Source organism: Eretmochelys imbricata, chromosome 7 (genome assembly GCF_965152235.1).
Source record: "Eretmochelys imbricata isolate rEreImb1 chromosome 7, rEreImb1.hap1, whole genome shotgun sequence".
Lineage (NCBI taxonomy): Eukaryota > Metazoa > Chordata > Testudines > Cheloniidae > Eretmochelys > Eretmochelys imbricata.
In genome coordinates, this window is record NC_135578.1 from 62,621,280 (window position 1) to 62,643,825 (window position 22,546).

A 22,546-nucleotide genomic window follows, 5' to 3' on the forward strand; every position below is an offset into this window, starting at 1 on the left:
ACAGTAGCAGGGAAGGAGGGGAGCATGGGATGGTTTTGGTGGGGTGTCAGGGTTAGGGAGGTGTGCACAAAAAGGCTTTGGAAACTGTGGTGGGGAGAATTTGTGCACCAGGGACAGCTGAAACGAAAGGGTGGCAATGAACCAGGTGTGGGGTGAGAGTGCAATCGTTGAGGTACATGTCAGTTTCATTTGCTTAGCAGCCTAGTGGTACCTTTATGTTGCTACCATATGCAGGAGTTAGGAAAGCAGCATAAAACGCAGAGGCTTTTTTATGCGTGTAGTAAATTAGAAACAAGGACAGACCCTGACCAAGTCCAACAATTTCCTGTTTTTCAGAGACAAGTAGCCAATCTGATCATATGCACTTTCAAAAATAGCACCATAATGGCACAATTACCTTTTTTCCCATCTCCCTGAAACTGCACAGCAGGGGGCTGGATGCTGACTTCATTTGATTATCTAAATAGGAATACATTTGTTACCATGTCTTAAACTTAGATCATATGGTCCTATGGCCTGTAGCATGCAAGACACAGTAAAGGCCTCTTGTTTTGGTGAGTTAAAACTGACTCTAGATTCCCTGCTCAGGGCTGGTCTACACTACAAAGTTAGGTTGATCTAGCTGTGTAGCTCAGGGGAGTGAAAAAATTCACTCCAGAGAAACACAGTTAAGTTGACCTAAGCCCCAGTGTGGACAGCACTAATCGACAGAAGAATTCTTCCATCACCTAGCTACCATCTCCCGGATGTGAATTTACTACAATGACAAAAGAACCGCTTCCATCTCTGTAGCGTCTATACTACCGCAGCACATCTGCACCATTTCTAGTGTATAACAGTATTTTGAATGGGGATTATTTCCCCAATATGGATATTTGCTGAGTGTGGGCACGCAGCTCTTGTATTTTTCATACGTCCTCTGATGTTTTCTCTACCATACATACAATCACCTCTGAACCAGTCATTTTGAGTACAACCCTCATGTCACACCCACACTTTCTTTCCACCAGATGTTGAAGTCTTCTGCTATGTCTTTATTGCTGCATTACTGCAAACTGACATCAGAAACAAAGGAGCTGGAGACTAAGGCTATGTATACACTAGAGAGCTTACAGCAGCTCAGCTGTACCGATGCACCTGTGCTACTGTACGATCTCTCTATGCTGATTGGAGAAAGCTGTCCAGTTGACATAATTAAACCACCCCCAACAAGCGGCGGTAGCTATATCGGTGGGAGAAGTGCTGTGTACACACTAGCACTTATGTCGGTAAGGGGTTGGAATATTCACACCACTGAGCAATACAAGCGGTAGCGTAGACAGCCTTAGAAAACAGTGTGGATTTAAAAAAAATGCACCCCCAACAGCACATCAATGTGGGGGAGACAACAGGGCAGATGCATGCTTTCAAAGGCCTGTGCCTTATTTCTCCTTGCCCTTATTCTGGGAAACCTTGCAGCTGTGATGCACGTTAGCAAGGGTTGTTCGATTACCCCAAACTCTCCCCCCGCCTCATTTCTACCAAAAAGGGTTTCCCCATCCCAAGAGCGTGAGAGAGGAGACGGGAATATGGTCTCACAGTATTCAACATCCATTCCCACCTACAGCTCTCCTCCTCCTGCTCCTGTCCCTGCCCCTTCTCCGCCTCTGCCCCAGCCCCCTTCTCCGAGTATTTCCCGTACTGCTTCCTGCCAGCACCAGCCCTCTAAACTGAAGCCTCCTCGCCTCTCCCCGTCCCCTCCCCTGAGTGGCCCCCAGCCTTCTCGCCCCTCCCCCCGCCTTCTCTCCTCTGCCCCTGCAGGCCCCGCCCCCGCCCGGCCCAAAGGACCCCCCCTTCGTGCCTGGGGTTGCTTTCGCAGTGCCTGCTCGGCGGCGGTCTCCTCCCTTCTTAGCCCTCCGCCGCCGGGCTCCCAGCTTTACCCCGGAGGTGAGGTCGGTGTGTCCCAGCTGAGGGTGAGGTGTTGCCCGAGGCGGGGGCCGCGACGGGACAGGCGGTTGGTGGGCGGCCCCGGCTCGTTGGGGTCCTGCGCGGCGGCGGCGGCGGGCGGGTCGACAAGTCGGTGTCTCCTTCACTTCGTCCTCCACTTCGAGCGGCGGCAGCCAGCGAGGCCCCCTCACGGCGAGACCCGCCCGGCTCCCCTCGGACAGCCCCGCCGGCCAGGTGATGGGGCCGGCCCCGCCTCGGGGCTGGGGTCGCGGGGCGGGAGGGCTGTGTGAGTGGGGGGCCAGCCCGCGCCCCTCTGGTTCCTCGCCGGGATGGAGCCCTGTCCCGCTTTGCCATGCAGGGTAGCGGGCCACTTGCCTGGGAGCCCGGGCTGGGGCCCTGGCCGGGTACATGGGGGAGAGAGGGCGGTTACGATGGCAGCTCAGAGCAGGGCCACGAGAGGGCCGGGCGGGCCGGCCGGCGGCGTCCTAAAATGGCCGCGTTCACCTTGCAGCCGCGGCGTGTCTGGCTGTGGGCCTTTGCGGGGGGAGCCCGTTCCCTGCCAGGGCGTTTCCTCCCCGGTCCGTCGCGGGGCAGCCTGGCCCCCGCGGCCTCCGCATGTATGTCTAGAGAGACATCACTCATCCTTCAATGTTGGTTTTTCCCCCCTCTTTGTAGATTCATTAGATTGGCCTAGCTATGACTTATCCTCCACCATGTATTCCTCCGCCTCCGAGACGTAAGTAGGGAAAGAGTTGAAGCAAGACTGTAGCTAAATAACGTTGTGGTAAGGTTAGTAGCTGTATAAGATCGGAAAGGGCCGATGAATCCCGAACCCAGAGGGCTAACATCAGCCCAGCATTCTCCTCAAAAAGGCATCCATCCACTACAGGGCCACCCTTTTAGAATAAAATCCAGGCTTCCTAAAGTTGGTGTCAAGACAGTTTCTATCTGTCTAAAAAGGCGATCCACCTTCTGACACTTTAAAATTTGCATCCGTTCTCTAAGAATTGCTCAAGGTGTCTTTAATATGAGGGTGTGAAGGAGTTAGACAGAATACCTTGAGGGAAAGGTGTACTGTGGTAACACTATACACTAATTGTATTTCTTTAGGGTAGGTTAATAGTGTTTTCTTATGTGATGGTTAAATCACCAGTTATCTTCCTTCTTTGGTAAAGGGAAAAATTTAATTTGGGTTTTTTTGGGAGCAACAGTTGATCCCATGTTTCCAGGAATGCACAAGGAAAAAGGGATCGCTTGAAGCCAGACATCAGGGTGGAGTTGCCACTTGCATCAGTCACAATCAGGAACAAGATTGTTCAAATAGTCGATTTCTCCTCATAAACTTACAGTTCATAAGTGTCTAGGATTTATAAGTGTAATGTTTAAAATCTACCTGGGTAATATTAATTTTTAGTAAAAGAAACTGACAGTTTGAGACTGGATTGAAAAATATTGACTTCACTTGGGTTGGTTTTGTTGATTGGAATGGAGGGCAGGGAAGTAGAGGGTTGATGACAGACAGGGCTTAGCATTATTCTTTCATTGAAGGTAGCATTACAGGAAAGATAGTTATAAAAGCATCAAGGACACATGTTAACTATTGGTCCCTCATTTGATCTATACTAACATAAGACTAAAAATTACAGGCCTGCAGGTTAGATTGCATTTTAAGACATAAGGCCAATCTTCATGGTGGTATTCATGCAGTTATAGTCACCTTTTATTTGCAGGTAGGACATGTAACAAATATTTAGCAACTTATATGTACCAACCCAAATGTTTGTTACCGTAATTGAATTAGCATAATAATTGTATTAGTATCTTTCTAACTTGCAATTTTATAAATTTTTTGCTACCTCCTCTAATAACTTTCCATGGCATCTGCATTGTTTAGCGTAAATCTGCTGCCAGAGTATGAGATTGTCGTTTTGAATTTAAGTTGTACTACACAAAAACAAAAGGCTTATTTACTTTATCACTGCCAAAATGTTTTGATGCTGAAGGTTACTATAAAAATGAAATCAGACATAGCTTTTCCTTGGGTGTTGGTGGTTTGGAAGAAAGCCCCAAAATATGTGGCTGAACACTTTCTAGCTTTATTTTAAAATGGTAAATGCGAACAAGAGCTGTTGTTGTAAGTCTGGCTGCACAGTAGGATGGAAAACAGCAACATTTCCTTTATTGTTTGTATAGCTCAATCGGAACAACAGCTGTTCATTTCTAAACAATTGAAACATTTTCTAACTTTCTTTAAGGTGGTAACTAGTCTGCTATGGCAGCTTTTTAAAACTATATTTAAGTTGTCTATTATTTGTAACTTGTTTAATCAAAGCAATTTCAAATGAGCTGTTAAAACATTCTTCTGTATGTATGTGATCTGCTGTTTAACCTATAAATATTAATGACTTTTTTAAAAGGGCAGGTAGAAAGAAATGCCTCAATGCAATACCTAGTTTATTCCACATCCAGGATATACAACTATTTTGCAGAATAATAAGCTGGCCTAGAACACTTATCTAAGGGATAGCTGGACTATGGGTGAACCTACTAAAATGAGATTTAGTTACACAGGTACACATGACATAATTACTAGCACCCTGGAAAGGCAATGTTAAGTCCCAAAACAAAGTATTATCGTAACTTTTACTAGTTCCTGAATATTGAGTTTTCTCTTTACAGTAGCAATTTCTGGTACTTAAAAATTACAAAGCAACATTCTGAAAAAGTGTGAGTGCTTGAACCTTGCTTTGATCCCATGTGCTTTAAGACTTGCAGAGATTTCCAGAAATCAACATTGTGGAATTCTCATGGTCTTCTGCAGGACTTGATTTACCCCTTTTAAAAAAAAAAAATGAAGTGTGAGCTGTCCTGTTCATCTCAATAAGATGTTAGTCTTTGAAACTTAATGAAATACAATTTAGTGCTCCCCTCTACAAAACAGAATGGAGGAATTGAATGTTCTGGCATACAGATTAGTAAAAATGTAAATTCCTTTGTACACTTTACTCAACAAGGAGGCAAACAGGTGGAATATTGGAAGCAGCTGTGTGTTAGTTCTTCAGTAGACACCATGAACTTAAAAATCATGTGTCTGAAATTTTATCTATTAATTTGTAACACAAGATCACTACTACAACTGAATGAGATTAGAGAACTTTGTTTGCATACTTTGTGCTTTTGACAGCACTTCTTTTCTAGTCAGTTTCTCTGTTTCCCCTATGTAGTTTCCCTTTTTGTTTTTGGCACTTTCACATGGGAGATGGGATATACAAACACTTCCGATATGAAAATGTGACCCTAGATTTCAAAATGACAGCGTCCCTTTTCTGGTTGAAGTTTATGGGAAAGCTCCCATTGAAGGAGATAACAGCTTTGCATTGTGATGAGTTGTTGAATGGGCAGTGAAAGATAATCCTGAAGGCCAACATGAGGAGTTGCGTGGTCCTGGGTGTCTGAAAGAAGTGAGTAGTAACCACAAGTGTTCTAGGCACCCCAACCTGCCTAAGGCTCCGAGCCAGAGAGAAGTCCTATCAGAACTTTATTGTGCTTCTCCACCCATTTGACCTCACCTCAGTCCCTCCCCAACTGGCTTATAAAGGCTTAAGCCTGCATGTTTTCCCCAAGAGAAGCCTTTATTTGATTTTCACTTTTCTGATAGCTTTCATTGGTTTGGGGGACCTCCACTTAGATTCCATCAGCCTAGCTTCTGTTACAGAAGTTGCTTCAGAGCAACACGGTGTGTTCCTTCTTCAGCAAGACCTGATCACATTCCCTCTGCACTGCTCCCAACTCTTGCCAGCATGAAGAAGCGAGAGGTTGGACCACAGAATAGACTCAGCTCTCTCTTCTAGTAATGGGACGTGTTAACTAGAGTAACTAGATTGGTCATTAAATACTTTTAAAAATTTTAAAATAACAGAGATCTACAAATGTCACTAAAAATTATGATAGAAGTGACATGGTGTTTGCAACAAAGAAGCCAAATATTTTATAGCTGACGAGTATAGGTTGTGTAGGGTTTCTATAAAGCTTATCAGAACAGTTGTTGAATTTAATAACTTTATTAGTGTTTTTGAATGTCTCTCCTTGAGTTAGATATCTGGTATTAAAACACAAGATGCAAACTAGATGCAAACTAGCTACACAATCCTGCATGTTTCCTTTAAAAAAAAAAGGGGGGGGGGGAATCCTGTGGGGTCTTAACAAAAATATCTCATGGGAATCCTGATTAGTATAGAGAGTCTGTTGATATCATTGCAATTTCCTACAACTTTCCCATCTCCCAGTTTGGAATGGCATCTTTCTTCTCTGAAAGCTTTTGTAATTTCTGAAATATGGAGCATTTCACTTTTTAACTAAACATTGGGAAATCCATGTTGGAATCTACATGGGGAGGAACATGCTGCACCTTGGTAAACCCAGGCCACTTCGAAATAGTATTATTTCTGTGAAAATCTGTAGGTGTATCATAAACTAAAGCAGTACGAGCCATCTATTGTTAATTGTCCTATATATGAGTTCTTGTTGGAAGGCATAGTGGGTTTAGAACTAAAGATAGTTTATCTTTATATGATATGTTTCAATATTAATATACCTGTTATCTCTATCTTTCCAGCTCCAATGGCAATCCCTCCATCATATGCAGATCTTGGCAAATCTGCCAGAGATATCTTCAACAAAGGCTATGGTAGGAACAATACTTAAAAAATAACACACACACACCATGCCATGTAAAGAAATGTCACTTTGCTGAAGCACACAAAGCTAACATTTTTAATTTACACATGTTCTGGAATATTAATTTGTGTGTGCTTGTATACACTGGGATAAACTAATGGATTTTATTAAATTGGAGGGAGTTCATACAAGAGCAGCGGAATGGTTAGAGACCTTGTGGGACTGAGTTGAAGAAAAATTAGAAACACACACTGGCTAATTAGAAATTAATAGATGGGGGAACCAGTATGTAAATATCTGAAGGATGTAAACAACAAGGAAGGAATGGATTTTATAGTAGTACTCTAGGGAGGAAGGTGTGGTCTTGTAGTTAAGACAGTTGACTAGGAATCAAGAACTGAGGTTCAAGTCCCAGCTCCTATGGCCTGGTCTACACTTGAAAGTTATACTGGAATAATTGTTGGTTAGGTATGGGACTTTAACTATATCTGTTTTTTAAAAAAACACATTATATTGATGAATCCCTAGGGTGAACACAGTTGTTATGACGTAAAGGTGCCATATATTGGTGGTGGTTTCCTGTGCTGTATTGGAATAGCTATACAGCGTAAAGTAGTTTTTGTGCTTGTATAACTGCATTCACACTTGTGGGGTTGTGCTGCTTAAAGCAGGTATAGTTAAAGCATCATGACTTTCTGGTATTAAAATGCCTGTGTGATCTTGGGGATCACATTGCGGGTCAGAGTCCTGCAATGAGCTCCTGCTAGGCAGACCCCTGGAACCTCATAGACTTCACTGGGGCTGTGCAGAGCACAGAAGTCTGCCAGAGTTTATTGCAGGATTGGGGCCATAATCTGTGTTTCAGTTCCCAGTCTTCTGCTTATATCATCTCTCTTTTTTCTCACACTCTTATTTATTTAGACTGTAACATCTTCAGTGTTTTGGTTTTTTTTAACTTTGTATTTGGACAACATACAGCACTATGAGACCCTAGTCTTGGCTGTGGCTTCTAGGAGCTACTGTAATATCAAATATAGAAACTTTAGGTCTGTTAGACTGTAGCTTAGAAACCTGTTTCTTGGGACATGTAATTGGACTTGGCTAGATAACTACGATAGGAAGCAACCTTACAGTGGCAAAGAAGTAGAGGCTATGATATTTCTGAAAAAAAACATAAATCAAATTATTTGCTTAGTATAATATAAAGTACAGCTAATTGCCAGAAGGATGACAATATAAAAATGGCACCTTCTTAAATTTACTCCCTTTGCATATTTGGAACTGTATTTCCTAGCTTATTTGAGTCCTAACCTTTGTTAGCTCTCTTGGCTCAGCAGTGCTATAGAATGAAATGTATTCTAATGCTGATATGTGAACCAGAAAACTTCAAGCTAAATTCTGATTGCAGAATCTTTTACTGGTGGCTGCATAAAAGCCAGAAAGGACGCAGGTTGCCTTTGAGAGGCAGAGCTGAATTTGTGGAGTAGATGGAAACAAAAAAACTTTCATTTAGTTAACTGAGAAAATATTCCCTAGTAGTCATTGGTGTACAATAAACAGGCCTTTGCTATTCCTTTTCTCACTTTAAAGTTTGAGAGAAAATTACTCAATTCCACATTGACTACAGATGTTTCAAGGTTCTTAGGATTTATACTGCTCTGGTCAATGGCTGAACTATTTTTTTCTTTTTAGTTTTGCTTAGAAAAATGCACACACTTTAAAAAGTACACTGTAATAACTTCAACTTCTTCTTAAGGTTTTGGGCTGGTGAAACTGGACGTGAAAACAAAGTCAGCAAGTGGGGTGGTGAGTTTTAAATTCAAAGCATTTTTGGTTAATGTGCTCTAATTTTCCTGCTTTTTAAAGGGAACTTTTATGGACAAAGTTAGCTAGTTGACAGAGTCCTTTGATAGGTGTTTGCTGCACAGTACACTTCAGAGGGCCATAGAGATCTGCAGCTCCAAACATAAATCACATTGCCATGTATGCTGACACGCAGTAGTCAGAAGTAGTTGTTCTTTTGTCTTTGTAAAGTTGCTAAGCAGGGTATATTTTGACTGTCACTCATTTTGTGTGTAAAAATGAACGAATAGCAGAACCATTTTTAATATCCGACCATACAGAAATTTAATTTAGCTTTCTTTGAATATTCTTTGGTTCTGTTTGTGCTCAATGTAAATCTCTCAAGACCCTGGTAGTACTGCTGAAAAGGATTTGGGAGTTATAGTGGATCACAAATTGAGTCAACAATGAGATGCACCTGTGAAAAAGGCGAATACCATTCTGGGGTGTATTAACACCAGTCTTGCATCCTTGATTAACATAGCTATGCTGGGAAAAGCCTTAGGATAGATAGCTATATCAGCAGAAGAAGTCCTTTGTCTGGTACAAATTTATTCCTTTGGGAGAACAGGTTCAAGCTGTACCAGCAAAAGAAGCGTGCTTGCTCTTTTCTCCTCCTCCTCTTCCCCCCCCCCCCCCAAGTGCTCTCCTGGTATAGATATACTGGCAAACCCTCTTAAGTGTAGATAAGGCATAAGGTATTTATCACGAATAGTCTTCAGCCTTTACCTTGATTTATGGAATATCAGCCTGCCTTAAACAGTAGGTATTGCTTAAAGAAAAAGCTGACCACTACAGGCAACGGGCTTCTTCATAACTTGAATTCCAACTTTTTCTACCCTTGTTTACTAGGGACTGCTACCATGTCTGGAACTCTGTGTTTTGCACAGACATCTAGTGGCTAAATAATATGCTGCAAGTAAACATCATTCAGTCAAAGTTAATTTTTCATATAAAGCTACCTCATTTAATCAATTTTAAGTTTGTTGTCGTAGCTAAGGTAAATCTTTAGCAACAAATTTTGGCATTCATATACATCCTTTATCTACAGGAATATCTATATAGTCCTTCAGTGTATGGTGAGATTGATACAATACTCCAGAAATGTTTGGTTTGGTAAATGTTTGGTTTAAACATACTCTTCTCATAAAACTAATGCTCCCTCTAGTAGCAGTAAATGCATATGGTAATTTAAGGAGTGGATAGCTAATTCTAATGGGTGTAGAGAAAAACTGGACTTGTCTACATGGTGCAGCAGTGCACACTAAAGGGATATGAATTCTACAGCACACTGTGTTGCATATTAATTGGTCCAGATAGACCCTGCTGCCATGCAATAAAAGTTCCCTAATACATATGCCCTACTAGGGTCTACCTGGGCCAGTTAGTGTGCAACATGTTGGTGTGCTTTAGAATTCCCACCCATCTAGTGTGCATTGCTGCACCATATAGATAAACCCCACAGCCAGGCATATCTTGGGCCAAAATTTGGACTTAGATTTGTAATTTTTTTTTTTTTCAATCAAAGACCATCAGAAATTTTTCTATATCATTAATAAAATTGCAGTGGAAAGACTATTTAACAAATATTCCCTGAAGCAGTTGCTAGCCAAGTACTTCAGCCTTGTGCCCATGTTTTATTTTTAGATTTTCAAAATTCGGTAGATATTGACTACTCTTTCCATTCTCCAAGAAGAGAGATGCAAAGAGTAAAGAGCATAAATAGTGAGAGGCAACCAGTGTTTATAACCTTCAATTTTAATAACTAAGGTGCTGTTTGTAATATAAATAAGTGCAATGTTTATTTTTAAATAACTTTTAGTGTAACAGTTACCCACTGAGAGTTCCGAATCTAAAAAATATAATTCTGTGTAAGGAATGGAAGTCTGTTAATAAAACTTACTATCAGTTAATGTCACAGTCTCAAACATAGGCAGTCTCCCTATATAATTATATTTTTACTTGGGAGTCCTGACTCACTAGTGTGGCTATTAAAATCCCTAGTTAAGAACCAATGGACTAGTGCTGCCCTTTCATCTAGAGACTTAGGTTCAAATCATTTCTTGATTGCAGCTATAAAATTTCTTCCTCTAGTCCTTGAATATTTATTTATTTAAAATGTATATGTAGAGCCATCCCACAGTTGTAGCATGATAGTCTCTGTTTGGGCACTAAAGATTGGAACAATGAGAGTATTATATGAGGATTACAGCATGTTGGCAGAGTTGTCTGGGATGCTGTCTGCACTGTGCCTGGCTCTAATGGTGATATTAATCCAGGGATGGACAAACTTTTTGGCCTGAGGGCCACATCGGGGTTGCGAAACTGTATGGGTAGGGAAGGCTGTGCCTCCCCAAACAGGGTGGCCCCCTCGCACTTCCCATGCCCTGACTGCCCCCCTCAGACTTCCCCCCCCACCCAACCCCCCCTGCTCCTTGTTCCCTGATCGCCTCCTCTCAGGACCCCCAGGCACTAACCGCCCCTCTGGGACCCCACCCCCTATCCAACCCCCCTGTCCCCTGACTGCCCCGATCCTTATCCATACCCCAAACCCCTGACAGGCCCCCTGGGACTCCCACACCTATCCGACCGACACCCCCCCCCCCCGAACCTCTGCCCCATCCAACTGCTCCCTGTCCCCTGACCGGCCTCCTTCCCCCCAACCTCCAACCCATCCAAATGTCCCCTGATAGGCCCCCCAGGACTCCCGTGCCTATCAAACTGCCCCCTGCTCCCCATCCCCTGACTCAGAGTGGCAGGACTGGCTTACTGGAAAGCCTGGGAGGTGGGTGGGCGGTGGGAAGGGGAGGGAACAGGGGCTTGCCTCCCTGGCCGGGAGCTCAAGGGCCGGGCAGGATGGTCCCGCAGGCCGGATATGGGCCGTAGTTTGCCCACCTCTGTATTAATCCCTTCAGTAATATGAGCACCATACTCACCTCTGTACTTGTAATATTTTTTTCTGCTTTTTAAGGAAACAATAACTTGAAATAAATTGCCTCGGAAAGAGGTGTAAAGCATGAACTACGCTGAACAGTATAATTCAGTTGCTTATAGCACAATGGACTTCCTTGCCTTGGAATTGGGTTTTACATTTTTGAACTGTGCAGTGTCAGAGCGCACACTGCTATTTCCTGGTTAAGTTTGAAAATCTAGAAGATCCTTTTTAGCAAGTTGTTACAAAAGGGGGTTGGGTATAACTCAAACTGGCTGAACAGGACAATGCTACCTTATGGTTGTGTACATGGTTTAGTTTGGTTTTTTAAGTTAAAAAAGACCTTTATGGTGTGAGACTTCCTGGGATGTGTGCAACTCAGGAATAACCTATACTGTCTTATTAGGAATTTACAACAGCTGGTTCATCAAACACAGACACGGGGAAAGTGAATGGGAGCTTGGAGACCAAATACAAATGGGCTGAGTATGGTCTGACTTTCACAGAAAAATGGAACACCGACAATACTCTGGGAACAGAAATTGCGATTGAAGACCAGGTAACAGATTGATGTACTACTTACATTTAATTTTTTCACTTAACCAGTAGATCTGAGCTAATAGCTTTTGTTCCCCTAATTAGATTGCCAAAGGTTTGAAGCTGACGTTTGACACAACCTTCTCACCAAACACGGGGTAAGAGTTTTGTTTTTGTTAAGAGAGTACTTTTTGGCATGTTTAGGGGAATAACTTTACATGTAAAGGTCAAATGAATATTTAATAAGTTAATATAACTATGTGAATGAAGAGTATGTATATATAGAGCTTGAAATTGGTGGCTCAAAACTACTGCTGTTAACCCAGGCTGTTACATTTGAATGTGGCTCCTTGGGACACTGAAGCAAAATGTTTTGCTCCTTAACAAGATAGTTGGCACCCTAATGAGAGAATTGGATTTGTTAGAATAGTAGTCAGGGCTCTGCTTGCACAAATATAAGAGAATATGTTATGGAAGATTGGGGTGGGATAAGGAAGTAAAGAAGTTTCTTCAAATGTATAATCCTTGTGTTTTCTGCAGCTTTCTAATGGGCTGTTGCATTTTGGTTCCATGACTGGTCAGTTATGTCTTGCCCAGACTTGACACCTGTTCTCTAATGGCCTTTGTGTGCCCACTGCAGGTTAAGTTAGTAAAAATTAGACTGATAGAGGATGAAGCCTTTGTAAAAAATAATTTCTTTGCTTCAGGAAGAAAAGTGGCAAAATTAAGTCGTCTTATAAACGTGAATGCGTAAATCTTGGTTGTGATGTTGACTTTGATTTTGCTGGACCTGCAATCCATGGCTCAGCTGTCGTTGGTTACGAGGGCTGGCTTGCTGGTTATCAGATGACTTTTGATAGTGCCAAATCGAAGCTGACAAGGAATAACTTCTCTGTGGGTTACAAAACTGGAGACTTCCAACTGCATACTAACGTGTAAGTATTAAAAAAAAACTGTATTTGAGAAGCTTGTAGTAAGAATATTCATAAGCTTCAAATTCTGAATTAATAGCACTTGTTCGTGAAATACAGTGTCAAATATGCTGTATGTGAGAGAACCTTGTAGAAAATTCACCAGGGTAACACATAAGATTTTCTTTACCTGATCAGTAATTACTTCTGTACCTCTTTTCTAAGTTTAGTGTTTATAGCTTGTTTTCTAACTACTTTGTTACATGAAGTAATTTCTGTAATATATGCATTGTAGTTTGCAAAGTATAGAAAGCAGTACTTGAAGTGTTGTATTTACAAAGTAGACTGAAGTACTTGACCCCTCCTTGCAATTGAGAAAATTGCATTACAATAATACACTTGTTCCCTGTGATCTCTTACAGGAAATAGTTATTAGCAGTTGGCACGATATCGTTAAATAAATAAATATGCTTTGCCAGTGCTTTTAATTCTTAAGCCCTTTCCTTTAGCCCTGAAAGGGAACTTTAACATAGGAAGCACTCATGTTTATGAATTCTAATCATACATGGGAAAGCATATAGTTTTTATGTGTTTTCTCACCTTCCTGCTGACTTCTGCTTTTTAGCTATCCTGGTCCTACCTTAATTGTTTTTTGTATATTTATAGTTTTCCTAAAAGAATTCTCAGGTTGAATGATTGTGATAATGGTGCATTACTGATGTCTCAGTGATGTTAACTTAAATCTGCGTGGTTCCACTATGTGTTAGGGTAGGAAGCATCTTACTTGTATTCACTGGAGTCAAATCACACACTCTCTCTTCCCCCTCTCTGCCCCTCCCCCCAAAAAAAGGGGGAAGAGGGGGAATTAAGATAATATAAGTACATTTTAAACAGGATTGTTCAGACTTGTAGTGAACTGCTTTCAAAGTTTATTAAAATATTTGAAAATGGTATTGCTTTTCTAGAATAAAATGTCCTTTGACCTTTTTCTTAACCGTAATGCTACTTAGAAACATCGTTTCCAATAACCACAAGATTCTTCTGAATATTTGTCTCTGATTTATAACTTGCATGTCTGTATCACACATTTCATACTCTTCATTAGTTTCAGAACTAAAGGGAGTTTTTTGACATGAACTCAATGGAGCCAGGATTTTACCTAGGGTATATATGAGCTTAATTGTGCAAGTGAATACATTAGTATCATCCTTAGCAATATAATTATTGGAGTGAGCTTCTTTCATGGACTGTGCTAAAATACCTTATTCTGCCTTGCAAGCTACATTTATCTGCCCTCCTTTTTAAAGTCTTATACTGGAAAAATAAATTGTCATGTTTAAAGTACAAATAATTCCCCAGGTGAATAAAACTTTAAAAGCTAAATGTAAGTGTAGGACTTTATATATAATATACACACAAACCTGTAATTTAATTTCACTTGCAAATACCTTGCAGCAATGATGGGTCAGAATTTGGTGGCTCAATTTACCAGAAAGTGAGCGACAATCTTGATACTGCTGTAAATCTAGCTTGGACAGCGGGCAGCAACAGCACTCGTTTTGGCATTGCAGCTAAATACCAGTTGGATTCCACTGCTTCTATCTCTGTAAGTATGGCTTTAAGCTTCTTCTTGCTCTATGTAAATATACAACTGGATATCTTTTATAGTAGTATAAATATTCTATATTGATATGGAATGGTGAAGAAGTATGCCAGTTACTCTTCTGTATCACTAATGTAAAAGTCTGTAATAGCCCAGATGTTAACAACTAAATCTTGTAAAGTATGTGACTTTAGTTACATACAACAAAGTAACTGTGATTTACTTTTTCTACGGAAAGTCGTCTTACTATGCCTATAGTAACACAATTCGGTGCCTTACACACTACATTAAATCACTCTAGAGAGGTGGTTCAGACACTTCTTTCAGATTACAGCACCAGGTTCCCATGCTGAGAACTCTACTATACCAGTCAGCACCCTATCTACAATAGAGCTTGGCTTGCTCTAGGTTAACTCCAGTTTTGAAGTGGGTAGTGTCAGTGCAACAGATGTCATTGGATCTAGAATAAGAGTCTTGCAAACCTGAACTTCTAGTGCTGGTGAACATACTATTGAGTGAGAACGTTACAATGATGGTTAGTATAGAAATGTACTAGCCCAGTAAAACTAAATGGCCATTCCTTGATTTGAGTGAATCAATGAAAACCTGTTTCTTCAACGAATACCATTAGATGTTGTGGCTTGTTCTGATAGAGTTAATGTCAGAAGCATTTAAAAAAAAAAAGTGAATTGGCTCCCTTCCTAGAACAGTTCTAAACAAACATTTCAGGTAACAGCGATTGTGTTGGAATGTAGTCTGAAAGGTGAATTTCTGCCTGCCCACTCAAAATATATATATATATATATATTATTTTCCCTCTGGGATAAGAAGGGTGTATGTGTATGGTTTGCGTGGGGGTGGGTGTATCCAGTAAGTGCAAAGATACTGCAAAATATAAACTGGTTTAAGTTTGTGGTGTTTGTTCTTGGTGACAGCTATTATAGTCACTACAGGATTATAGCAAAGAACATTCTTTCATGGTTTTCTTTGAATTGCTGTTTTACTCCGCTTTTCATTTTGTTGCAGGCAAAAGTGAACAACTCTAGTTTAGTTGGAGTGGGTTACACCCAGACCTTGAGGCCAGGTAAATATTCTATAAATGAATCACTTCACTGCAATCATGCATTCCTTGTTGTTATGCATGGAACTGCTGTTGAAATATTTATCTATACACTCAATGCCAGTTAAAATTGATTGCTTCTTTTTCCTCTATTTAGAATGACTGTCTCTGCCATCTTTCTCCCTTCCAATCTGTATTGGAGCTGACTTGTACTTTAACAGTTTCACATACCATAAACTAAAACTTGTACTGAGTTTGAGTTCTGCTTGGCTAAATCCAATGGCACTTCTAAAATATTTAGGCTAAGTGTGTCCTCCATTTTATTTTCCAGTAGGATGGATTTCAGCTGTGTTCCAAACTTTCAGTGTGGTGTTATGCTGATATGACAACAAGCTCTAGTAATCTTAATTTAACCAGAACGTTTTTGTTGGTAGTATCGTGGAAGGTCTAACCATCATTCCTAGAAAATGTCCAGTTATCTGGCTGGTATCCATTAATCAACTTCTTACAGCAGAGTGAAATAACTAGTTTTGTTTTTTGAAGACCTAATTTGCATTACAACTATTATGAAGATATTAAGCAAGTGCAGTAACCTATACATCCTCTGATCACCAGCTAACACAGTTTATCTGTGTTCAGTTAATACCTTGATAACAATGTTCTCAGTGATTGTCCATTTGTGCTGTTTGTTTAAATCACTTCTGGTTATAAAACATGATGGTGAATAACTAAACCATTAAGACCAGACTTGCATGAGAAAAACCTGACCTGTTTTTGGACTTAGGTTGAGCGGCTTCTGTCCAAATAGCATTAACACCATATACAGGATGGGGCAGTCTTGTGGAGCGAACTCATTCAGCATAGTTTTGTTTCAGAAACTAAGCAACTTCTGGTTTAGAAAACGGAGTTAACTGCTAGTATATTAAAACATATTGGGACTCATCTCTCTGACTAGGAAATAAGAAGGGAGATGGCTCTTTCTGCTCTTAAAAACTAAAGAAATTCCGAGACAAAAGTCTGTATGCATAACTTAAAGATAGAAACCCTTTCAGGAAGGTTGCAGTTTGCAAAAACGCACAAGAAAATTGTTAGAATTAAAAACTAATGAGAAATTCCAAACCCTTCATGCATGCAGTTAAAGGTAGCTGAGCTGCTCTTAGTCTGCTCCATATCAATGCCCTGAGAAACTCAGACTGCTTTATCCATCCGTTTACAAACACTGTTATCAGACACTACTAAAAATAGAATGCATTATTCTTAATTGCCTCGGGATTGTGCCTTCTTTACTCAGCAAACAATTTTACTACATTCATACTGTTTTCCTAATCAGGAACTGGTACTCCTTATTAAGGGCCTGATTCTGTCTGGTACAGAGGGTTCCTTATAGTTCTATGTGCAAGTGCATGATCCATGTGACAGATACAGCATGTGTACAATGGAGACATCAAACCAATTCTAAACCAGGGCTATGTAGGGCACACTTACAAATTGAAAGCTTTATACGTACATTGGCTGTTAATATTGCATGCACAGGCTGGAGGATTTTTTCTAAATCTGTGATCCAAAACACCACTGTGTCTTGCGGGGGGAGCAGAAGTACACCAGGGAAGTTGGAATTGTTAAGTGGTGGGCAGAGTTGACATAACTTAATATTTAACTGTTCTGTATTTCCAAATATTTGGGTTTCTTGTAGATTTTTAACCTTACAGGTGACTTGCAATCGACTGAAAAAAATGGGCTTTTTCCTGTGTGCTGCTTTCTGATGCATTAAGAAAGCCTGAAAAGTTTTTGGGTTTTAATGTATTTTTTTTTTCTGGCTTGCTTCAAACCACTTACTGGATCTCCGATTAGAGAGAGTTATAAGTCCACTCATTCGTGTTAGCATTCCTTTGTTCTGATCAAGGTTTTGGGGAAGGGAGTGAAATCTAAATCACTTTCAGTATACGGGATCGTCATTTGAATTTATTAGGGCAGTCAGAAGGGACTCGGTAGCTTACTGAACCTGGCCTCTCTCCCTACTGAGATCCTTGTGGGCTCAGACAAAAGAATACTTGACTTCCAGATTCTTTCTCTCTGTTAGGGGGAATAGTTTTAGTCGATGCAAATGAAAATAAGATGGTCTCTTTCATTCTTCACTGTCTTCCTCCAAAGGTCTTATCTCTGATTTTACTGGTTGCTGATTGCTCTTTAAAAAGCTAGGATTAAGGTAGCTTCATTTTGAAAATTGCACATTTTTTCTCATGTTTATGGCAGTTGGTGTTCTGTTTGGGCAAATACATCTTGTGCAGTATCTCTAATCCTCCTTCTATCTTTAAGGGGGGGAAAAGCTATCATCGCACTTTTCCCAAATGGCTATCTCACATACATAGCATATTTTTGTGTGTGCGAGCTACAGTGTGGGAAAGGGCTCATTTCCACATTAGTCTGAGTCAATAAATGATCTCATAAGTCCAGTATATAAAATGTGCTTCTTAAATAGAATTTGCATGGTTTTTTGTTTTTTTTTTTTTAATTGCATTTTATATGCCCCCAGATAGTCATTTGGTACCTACAATTGTTGTTCAGCTTAGTTTTGTACAACTTTATTTTAAAAGCTGAATGGAGTTGATGTACGTAAGTGGAAATTGCTTTAGAAACTTGCTTTACTATTGAATTACTTACTACCTTGGAAAGAGAGTATAATTGAACTTAGACTTGTGATTGACACAATGGTTAGCACTTTCAGATTATATGTTAACACAGGATTGTTTTAATCTTACAGGTGTGAAGCTTACACTCTCCGCCCTGGTAGATGGGAAGAGCATCAATTCTGGAGGTCATAAACTTGGTCTTGGTCTGGAATTGGAAGCTTGAAACAGCCGGAGAAACTGCTGCAAGGAAGGGATATCAGAAGAATTCGGCCTTAAAAAATGTATTTCCAATGTGATCAGCAGGCTTTTTTTCCCCAAGAGGGATGACCTAGAACAAGAGCTGTATTCAAAGTATTTTAGACAGTTACTTGTTAGCTGGTTTCTAGTTAAATTGGTTACCTATCTAGTTATCAATTCTGCATTAGTGCAGTCACTTATACATTATTTAAATGTATTTAACTGTTTAATGCGCTACCCACAAATAATGAAATAGACCTTTATGAAAACTGTACAATTGTGTGCATGTTTGTTTTTATGTTCCTTTTAACGTTTTGATATTGCCATTGAATGAGAAATGGATCAGTGGATGTTTTGAAATGAGGTCAGCAATTTTGTTAAATCACCTTAATTAGAAATACTTTTGGTATCCCAAGACAACTCAAATTATGAATAAAACAAATACACACACATCCTTGTGCCTCCAAATATTTTGAGAGTTTAGCTATTGATAGGGCTCAGTGAGCTGTAGTTTACTTATAAAATTGTTGTAATGCCACACACCTCAGCCATCAATGATCATGAACTTCCATTATGGGCCCAGTCCTTTTGACCACATGTTGAAGCAAGTAGGTTCTGCTGAGGACAATTGGATGGGAACTCCTTCAGGAGCCAGTGAACCTCACCCTTAATCTATTGCTGTGGTATGACAAGGCCCTCTTTCCCTATTCTCCAGTTCTCCTGTCCCTCCGTGAACAAAGTGAACTTTGTCCGGTACTCTGTGCCTGCTGGTCTGGAGAGTACAATACACTCCACCATCTGACTTGAAAAATGCCCCCTACATCTCCCACTAGCGTCTGGCTGCAGAGTGGAGGCCCACTGAGTACAATCAACTGGCCATGTGAGCAGGACTGTTAAGCTTCTATTTAGAATGTGTGAAAGATACAGTGACTTACTTTTAATCCTTCGAGTGAGAAATAGAAGATAAAGTTTGCGTTTTCCCTTTGATGTTACAGTTCTTTGCAAGTATCAGTGAATAAATGTGGTAACTCCTGAAGTTGTTGCAGTAATGCAAGTGCTAAAAAGATTTCCTATGTATTAAAATACAGCTCCAAGTGGAAGAGAACCTTGCTAAAAGGGATACTGGAAATGAATGTGCAGTGATCCTCCTAATGTAAAAGTCTGACTTTAAGGTCACAATTCTAGTTCTGAATTTGATGACTTATAAATAAGGTAAATATATATACATATATTTAGAAAATGCAGTCCACATGCTGTTAAACAGACATCCCCCACTCAGGGGGCCGTCTCAGGGAAATTCTTCTCCTTGCATACATTTTACGTGCTTTGAACCATATATGCACATTGGTGTACATCTGAATTTACACTACTAGATGGGAGGAACAGCCTGGAAGACAGCATCTGATCTGGGGTATTAAACAGCAATGTGGTAGACTTTAAGCTATTTAAATATTTACTAGCATTTCCTACTAGTCACCATTTTCAATAGGGTGGTTTCCTGTTTTGTTTTGTTTTTTTTAATCACGCGTTTACTCTTCTTGTGATAAGAGTATTTTACAGCAAGTATTACTTGGTATGAAAGGTGGAGATGATAAAACATCAGATTAGAGCTGAACTAAGGCATATAACTTGTTACACTCTTCCCCAATTACCATGGTGACTTTAAGATGATACACGTAAGCCTTGTATTTTCATTAAACTGGTTTAAAGACTGACTTTTGCAGTAATTCTTTTAGCTATAGACCAGTGTACAGAGAGACCTTAAATGCCAAAACGAACCAAGCCCAAATCTCAGATGCACTTCCCAGATATTCAAGCTAGCTTTTTGAGAAGTGAAGAGTTCCCCCCTCAGTGTGCATTGGGTTCCCTGCTCCACACATGGGCTTAGGGAAAACCGACTAAGCTCTTGGGAGTACAGTCCTCTCTGCTGGATCATTTCTTAATCTTTTTACGTTTTAATATACAAAATCCACTGACACTCCAGGATAAATACTGCCCTCCTGAATACCTGTGCAACTCTTCATGGTGTCAATGGGATTTGTGCACCTGTATCTAAAGTGACCAGAGATGATGTGTGAAAAATCAGGATGGGTGTGTGTAGAGGTAATAGATATAAGAAAAAACCCTGAATATCTGGAATATCCCTATAAAAGTGGGACATCTGGTCACCCTAATATATATGGGTATAATGAGATATATATATATATATATATATATATAGAACTTGCAACATTTGGTCTCCACCTCCCAGAGTTGGAATGGAACCTGTTTGCACACCATAATTCAGTAAAGTAAGGATGTTCACACCGAAGGATGAAATGGTAGGTCTTGCGTGGCCTAGAGTTAGTCTCACACCTGAAACTATTAGCAATCACTTAGTTTAAAATTTTCAGAACATGACCCTTCTAATCATGGATGGATGGGGCGGGGAGGGTAGGTGTTAGGGCTTCATCTCTGCTTTGTCCCAACCATGGCTGTTGCTGAGCATTCTTCACACAAGGCAGCGGTCGCAGAGTGAGCCTCGTGCCCCCCTGTTCCATTGGTGACCATGTGCTGCTTATGACAAATAGTAGCCTACCAGGCACAGTGGTGGATGTGAATCTATTCTAAAGAGGTTTTATTTTTGTAGTAATGAAAGTGGAGCAAATAACTACAAAATCATGCATACAAATCAGTGTTTGATTCAGCATGCTCATTCACTTTTGCAGGCCTGGTTCTTTCACAGAACGAGGTGGGGAAATAGGCATTTTTGCTTGGGAACAAGGGCATGAATGCAGACACTTATGTCAAAGGTTCTTGCCCTCCCATTTCTAGTGCCACCTAAAGAGGAAGTGGAAGCATACATCTCACTGAAGGGACCATCACATGTCACAAATATTGGGCCTCATCAAAGTGAATTAAGTCCCAGTCAGACCATTGGCAACCAACCATGTGTTAATGCCACTTATCTGAAAAATTAGCGATCAAATTGGCAAAAGCCAGAGTCTGGATTCTTGAACAGGAACAAGTGCTAAATGTGTTGGATAAAGCATTTACTACACATTATTTTACCAGCTGTAGTAAAATGGTTCTTGGTTTTGATACCTTCATTCTTTGTTTTAATTTTGGCCTCACACCTGGGCTCAGAGTAAAATAAAAAAACAAATCTAAAAATTGAGTTAACTGATTTCTTTTGCTGTATGACTAAGTTTTTGTGATTGCAGGGCAGTAGTTGTTAGGATCTTCAATCCTCACCTGCCTGTGTGTAAAAGTCAAACAAAAAGCAGTAAAAAGTTGGGAAGCTTTTGCTATTCTAAGCCTGCCCATATAGTTTTAGTTTGTCTGTAGATTGTTGGCTTTTTGCAGTTTAATAGTGACCCTTGTGCACAGTTTACATGCTGTTGTCCTGTTTGAATTATTTCTAACTTTGTGGTCTTCTAAACACTAAATGTGCCAAAATGCAGGGAAATGTTTTTTGGGAGGTGAGGGCATGGGGAGGGGGGAAGTTCCCATATGAGCCAATGGAGAGAAAAGCTGCTGCTAGATGTGTTTGCAGGTGCAGGAGCTGTGGAAAATCGGGCTAGTGTCATAGTGTGTATTTAATTTTTGTGTACTGTGGCATTCGCCATTTCTGAGCAACCTGCTATGCTTGAAATGGACACAAGACTGCCCACATGTAACTCCTTTCATTCAGGCATCTCTGAGCATTTTAAGAACACTGAGCCTCAAACATCCAGTGGGCTGGTGAAGCTGGGGATAGACTTCAAATGTCCAGCTTGCTACTCTAAGTATTAAAGAACGTTTCCTCCCCAAGAGTGTGAAGCCCAGGGGTTAAAAATGTACCTGTTAGCAGCTGCAGTGGAACTAGTGAGTTGCACCTTAAAATATGATTTCAGGCTTGCTCGGCTTTCTTCCTGGACTAGTTGCTCAACAGTATGAATTTGGATTGAAAAGTAACAGCTAGGTTTTATGGTCTTGTCTGTATGACTATATCATGCTGACCTGGAGATCTAGGATGTGCACGGCTTCAGGCAACAACCGCCCCAGGAGCAGGTGCTGAAACTACCGGCAAGAGGCTGCAGGTGTTTTACCTGCTTCTATTCCTGGGTGAACCAGCTTGTGCTTGCTGCGATGGGTGGAACAGGAATGCTGCTTCATCTCAGAATATGGCAGCGCCCCTCAGTGTTTTCTCCATTGATCCATGGACCATAA

General features: G+C 40.6%; 1 protein-coding gene across 2 annotated transcripts; it reads left to right on the forward strand.

Annotated features, from left to right (window-relative positions):
• Positions 1-1,936: 1,936 nt before the first annotated feature.
• Positions 1,937-20,070, forward strand: VDAC2 (voltage dependent anion channel 2). Of its 2 annotated transcripts, XM_077821007.1 has the most exons (10): positions 1,937-2,160; positions 2,602-2,662; positions 6,542-6,613; positions 8,360-8,409; positions 11,784-11,936; positions 12,020-12,072; positions 12,622-12,849; positions 14,281-14,431; positions 15,455-15,512; positions 18,250-20,070. In XM_077821007.1, the coding sequence occupies exons 2-10, from the start codon at positions 2,623-2,625 to the stop codon at positions 18,339-18,341; spliced, it is 897 nt and encodes a 298-aa protein (XP_077677133.1). In that variant the 5' UTR covers positions 1,937-2,160; positions 2,602-2,622; the 3' UTR covers positions 18,342-20,070. The 2 variants fall into 2 exon arrangements, with proteins under 2 accessions (XP_077677133.1, XP_077677134.1); XM_077821008.1 differs by lacking the exon at positions 2,602-2,662 and having other exon boundaries at positions 1,949-2,160.
• The last annotated feature ends 2,476 nt before the right edge of the window (positions 20,071-22,546 follow it).